Source organism: Sinocyclocheilus grahami, unplaced genomic scaffold (genome assembly GCF_001515645.1).
Source record: "Sinocyclocheilus grahami isolate Dianchi unplaced genomic scaffold, SAMN03320097.WGS_v1.1 scaffold457.1, whole genome shotgun sequence".
NCBI lineage: Eukaryota > Metazoa > Chordata > Actinopteri > Cypriniformes > Cyprinidae > Sinocyclocheilus > Sinocyclocheilus grahami.
The window spans coordinates 1,073,171-1,077,892 of NW_015505636.1; the positions used below are offsets into that span (position 1 = coordinate 1,073,171).

General features: G+C 37.2%; 1 protein-coding gene across 2 annotated transcripts in view; it reads left to right on the forward strand.

The window, feature by feature from the left end:
• The first annotated feature begins 1,713 nt into the window (after window positions 1–1,713).
• Window positions 1,714–4,722, forward strand: part of etv4 (ETS variant transcription factor 4) — a 33,338-nt gene continuing 30,329 nt past the window's right edge. For both annotated transcript variants that reach the window (XM_016234760.1, XM_016234761.1), the window contains exons 1-3: window positions 1,714–2,102; window positions 2,678–2,768; window positions 2,991–3,038. In XM_016234760.1, coding sequence (XP_016090246.1) covers window positions 2,046–2,102; window positions 2,678–2,768; window positions 2,991–3,038 — 196 coding nt within the window. In that variant the 5' untranslated portion in view covers window positions 1,714–2,045. The remainder of the gene's footprint in view (window positions 2,103–2,677; window positions 2,769–2,990; window positions 3,039–4,722) is intronic.

Sequence of the window (4,722 nt, forward strand, 5' to 3'; positions counted from 1 at the left end):
ACTAGACTTAAGTTACAAGTTACCTTTGGGAAATCTCTTTTTAATTAAAGGCATACATATATGAGTAAACATTGCCCTGACAAGGAGCTGAGAAAGAATGGAGGGCTTGTTCTTCGATGGGGTGGAGTGTTTTTGTGTGTGTGCTGGGGAACAACAGTCCTTGGCTCCTTATATTTCTCATTCATTTCTCACATCACATGGATGACTGGCACTAACTGAAAACACACACAGTCTAGGTTCTGTGACCAGCAGTTCAGGTTCAGAGAGCTGCCTTACACACAGCAAGAAAAAGACAAAGGCAGCTATAAGTGGTAGGCTACATCAGTCATAAACCACATTTTTGCCAGTTAATTTAATGAGAAAAAACTCTTACTTGTGTTAGACATACAATACTGATAGTCTATATAAAATTAGGCTATTTTAAAATATTAATAAAATGTTTTCTGAAATTAAAACCGGCAGTGTCCTTAACTAAATAAATACCTTAAGCACACACACACACACACACACACACAAAGTAGCTACCAGCCTATTTACTAGTAAAGCCATAAAAAGTTTAACGTTCGGTCTAGTAGTTTGTTTGATTACAGTGACGGCTAATACCATGTTTATACAGTTTTGTATTAAAAATACTAGCCTAACTTTTGATATTGTGTTTCGCATGGTACGTTTTTGTGAAGGGGCACATACACTCTGCTGCTGTTCCAAAATGTCCGCGCACAGCGCATGAAACGGCCAAACATTAATAGAGTAGGCTACTGTAAGTAACTCGTTGTTTACGCGCAGTTTGATGCAATAGAGAACGTCATTGTTTTTGCACAGGTTATTCTAGTTTATAATGGAAAGTATGTGTCGCTGTTTGTGCATTTCGCTGCCAGTGTACACTAGTTTATACACTACTGAGATTGCAACCGTCCACTGCTGTTCCGAGCCCAGCAGCTACCACGTGATGTTTTCGCAAGCTGTATCTGTTGTTAATAGAGCAAACGCTGAAAACAACCATAAAACACTCTTGCTGGGGCAAGTTTTTATGAATGGCATTTTTCCTTCCTCGACTTTCCCCTTTTTTTGTGAATGAAAAACAACTGGAAACGTACTAGGGAAAGCCCTTGGGATTCTCAAGCCGCGATTGGCTAAAAGAACGTAAGCTCCGCCTTCTGTTGTTAAACCTTGAATCTGATTGGCTGGAATGCGCAGAGAGGTTTCATTCATAAGGAAGGACAAAGAGAAGAAATTTGAGCGCTTGAAAGAGAAAATCCACCAATCAAAATCCTTCCGACAAAGCGAACATCCGACAGCAAGAAAAGCAAGTTAAAGTCAGCAGTATGATTTAAGGAAATCTGTTGTTTTTTTCTTCTGGCCACACATCTACTGTATAGGATGCCAAACATACACATTTCCAACTGAAATTTTGGATACAAAATAAAATAAATAAATAAAAAAAACGTAAGTTTTATTGCTGCCTGAAATATAAATATAAATATATGGCTATAAAATTTACAATCGGCAGTGATCCTGCAGGGAAAATAGAGTTAGAAATGACAAATTATTATAATAAGCTACATTTATTAAAACAAATACGTTTTTACACTGTAGGCTGTATCATCACTGAAACCTAAACAATATAAAACAATACACTTTTAATTTCGATCACTTTAGGCCAGTGATGAAGAATATAACTCCTTCACTATACTAGCATAATCTGATAGCGGACGTGGCATATACACAAGTTAGTTGTCAGATTCTACGTATAGAATGTCTTCATCCCACAAAATCCTTTGCAAACTCTTTAGACAATAGAGTCGTGCCTCAAATGAAGCAAAGAACAGGTCTCGAGCTGTCCAGTCTGTGATTTAGCGGAGACCAGAGTGTGTGTTTATACGTACGCTGGTGGAGTTTTTGTGAATGAAGCTCATTACGTATGCAGCCTTCTCGCGCTCCATTCACAAACTGCTGCTGCTGCTGCCTCTGTCCGTCTTCCTTCCCCTCTCAGTCTGCGTGGATCTCATTAAAACACAGCCTAAATGACCACAAACGGTTAAGGCATGGATTATAAAATGGATGAATATCTGGACCAGCAAGTGCCTTATACTTTAGCTAATGTGAGTATGGCTTTATTCACTTCAAAGCTTAGTTGGGCTTCATGCGGGGATGTTGTGCTGTTTCTCTGTCGTCGTTGCATGTGATTTGTTTTAAGCAAGCGCTGCTGCGTTGAAAACTCTTTTCAGTTTGGGCTGAAACCAATTAAAACTGTCGCAAAGTTCTCCATGTTGCGCTCGAAAGGTAAAGTTGAATCCTTTCAGCAAACGCTTTTCTCAAATCTGAATTCTTACAAAATTCAGATTTTGTAAGAATTCAAAACTTCCCTTTTCAGGATGCTTGAATTGTCAGTATTTGCTATTGTAAGGGGCAATGCAGTGAATTCAGTTTTAATGTTGAATGGGCATAATCTCACACTATATATGGCAAAAAGTATTTAGTCTTGACAGTATCCTGTATTTTTTTTACCTTGTCATAGTGCATTGTAACAATTATCACTTTTAATATTTCTTTTAATATTGTTTAGGTTATTTATAGTGATTTTTATGATAAATATCTATCCTTGTGGTTCTGAAGTTATACTCTAATTCTTTGAGTATGTATTTTTTACTTACATAATGTAGTTTCTGTTTTGTAGAGGTCGCAAGGAAATGGGCCCCTAAATAGACTGTTGATGGCGACAAAAAGGAAATACATGGACACCGAATTACCCCCTCAGGAATCCGAAGGTAAAGTAGCAAGCAAGTTTAAAAATGTCATATTGTTTTATATTCACTGTATATTGTCAGGTCGGTATCTTTGAAAAGGCAGGTTTTAAAAGCTATTTACCAAAATCTGACTGTATGTCAGAACAATTTTTCTAGTAAACAGATGAACAAAAAAGGAAATAAATCTTTGAAGCTCGTATGGAAGAATAGATCAGTGTGATAATGATTTACGTTCCTTTTCAGATCTCTTTCAGGATTTACGCCAACTTCAGGAGACATGGCTCACCGAAGGTATGCGCCTTTTCTGAGCATGTATTGTGTGTCTATATTGCAATAAATATGTCCCTCTAGTGGCAGTGAGCAAGGAAATGTCAGAGGAGGACATGCTATAGCAAGTTCACGCTGCTTGGTGAGATTTACAAAACAAAACAATAAAAAGATTTAGACTGAGGTGGCTTTTTTGCTGCTTAAGGCAAGACAGCTGTTAGAAATAATTCATGTTTTCATTTTAGAAATTTAATAGGTGGGATAGTCCAATACAGTATTTCAGGCCTGAATTTAAGATGATTATTTTACTGTACATCAGGGCAATCATTGTGTCAACGTATATGTGTTGCTTTTGAACAAAAATGCCTTTATTGCACAACGCTGCTGGTTACATTTTATTTGGAAAGTCCTGACAAAGGCTCTTAAAGCCTGTACATCAAGGCAAAGCAAACAAACAGCATCAAAGCTGGACAGTCAGGAGGCAAATAGTTGAAATGAACCCTGCCAGAAACAATTTACTGTGTACATGTCAGAGTGTGGAGAACACAAAGGCTGCTCTCAATGAGACCGGGTGGCTGGAACCCCGCTGTTTTGAATGAATTATACATCTGTCCCATTGCAAACCCTTATGTGTATTTTAAGCTAAAAAAGCTACGGTGATATAAATGCGATTTTAAAAATGAAATGATAAACAGTGATTTTGTCCAAGTTTAGCTTATATTAGAAAGAATGTTAATGCATAATTTTATCTTATGCTTTATCAGAAATTAAATCAGTCTGGTTGTAAATGCATGCTGTTAAGATGACATATTGCAAATGTATGATACTTGCATTATCTTCAGATAACACCTAAGAGTCTTAAATTCAATTAATAAATTAGGGAAGTAACACAATAATATTATAAACATAACTTAAAGGATTTTTTTATTTAAATATTAAAGACATTTAAAGGAATCCCTCAATGTTGTTAATGGGATATTTTAAGGATTTCAATGTGCATGGTCAAAACAAGAGTTCTCAATAAATTGCATCATCCTCAAAGCAGAACTATCAGCTATTATTATGCAGCGTCAAACTGTGAACTTCACACATCAGTCAGGAGACAGGGAAGGCAATGTCCATAAACCAGAAACAATAGAGAACCATCCCTGACTCCACGACAAGTACACAGGTGGAGTAGTGCAGACACTTTAGCTATGAAGTTTGAACAGTGATTTTATTGTTTTGAGAGAACAAATAAAGCAAGAAATAACTTTATTGCTCACACACACTTGCTCTTTAAAACCAGCCTCAGTTTTCCAGGCCGTGAACTTTTCGGAGGCAATGGCTTATAATCAGGTGGTTATGATGATGAGTAATTCACCATATTGTTAAAACAGACACTGCTGCAGAGATTTTTCACTTTAAAGGCTAAGATAAAACATAGAAGGAGGCCAAAAGTTGTTAATAGAAAAACTTGTCCAGTCATGTGAGTATTCTTTACATTTCAAGACAGACCTCCTGGCTCCTCCCAGGATCTGCCGAACTAAAAAAAAAATCATTCAGGTTCCTTCAAAGAAAAAGGAAACATGTCTCCATGCTTGTACAGACAAACTTTGGTCTTGTGCTGACTTGCATTTCAAAGCCCTTGACAAGATGTTCCTGGAAGCTCACTGACTTGAACACGCACACACACACACACACACACACACACACACACACACACACA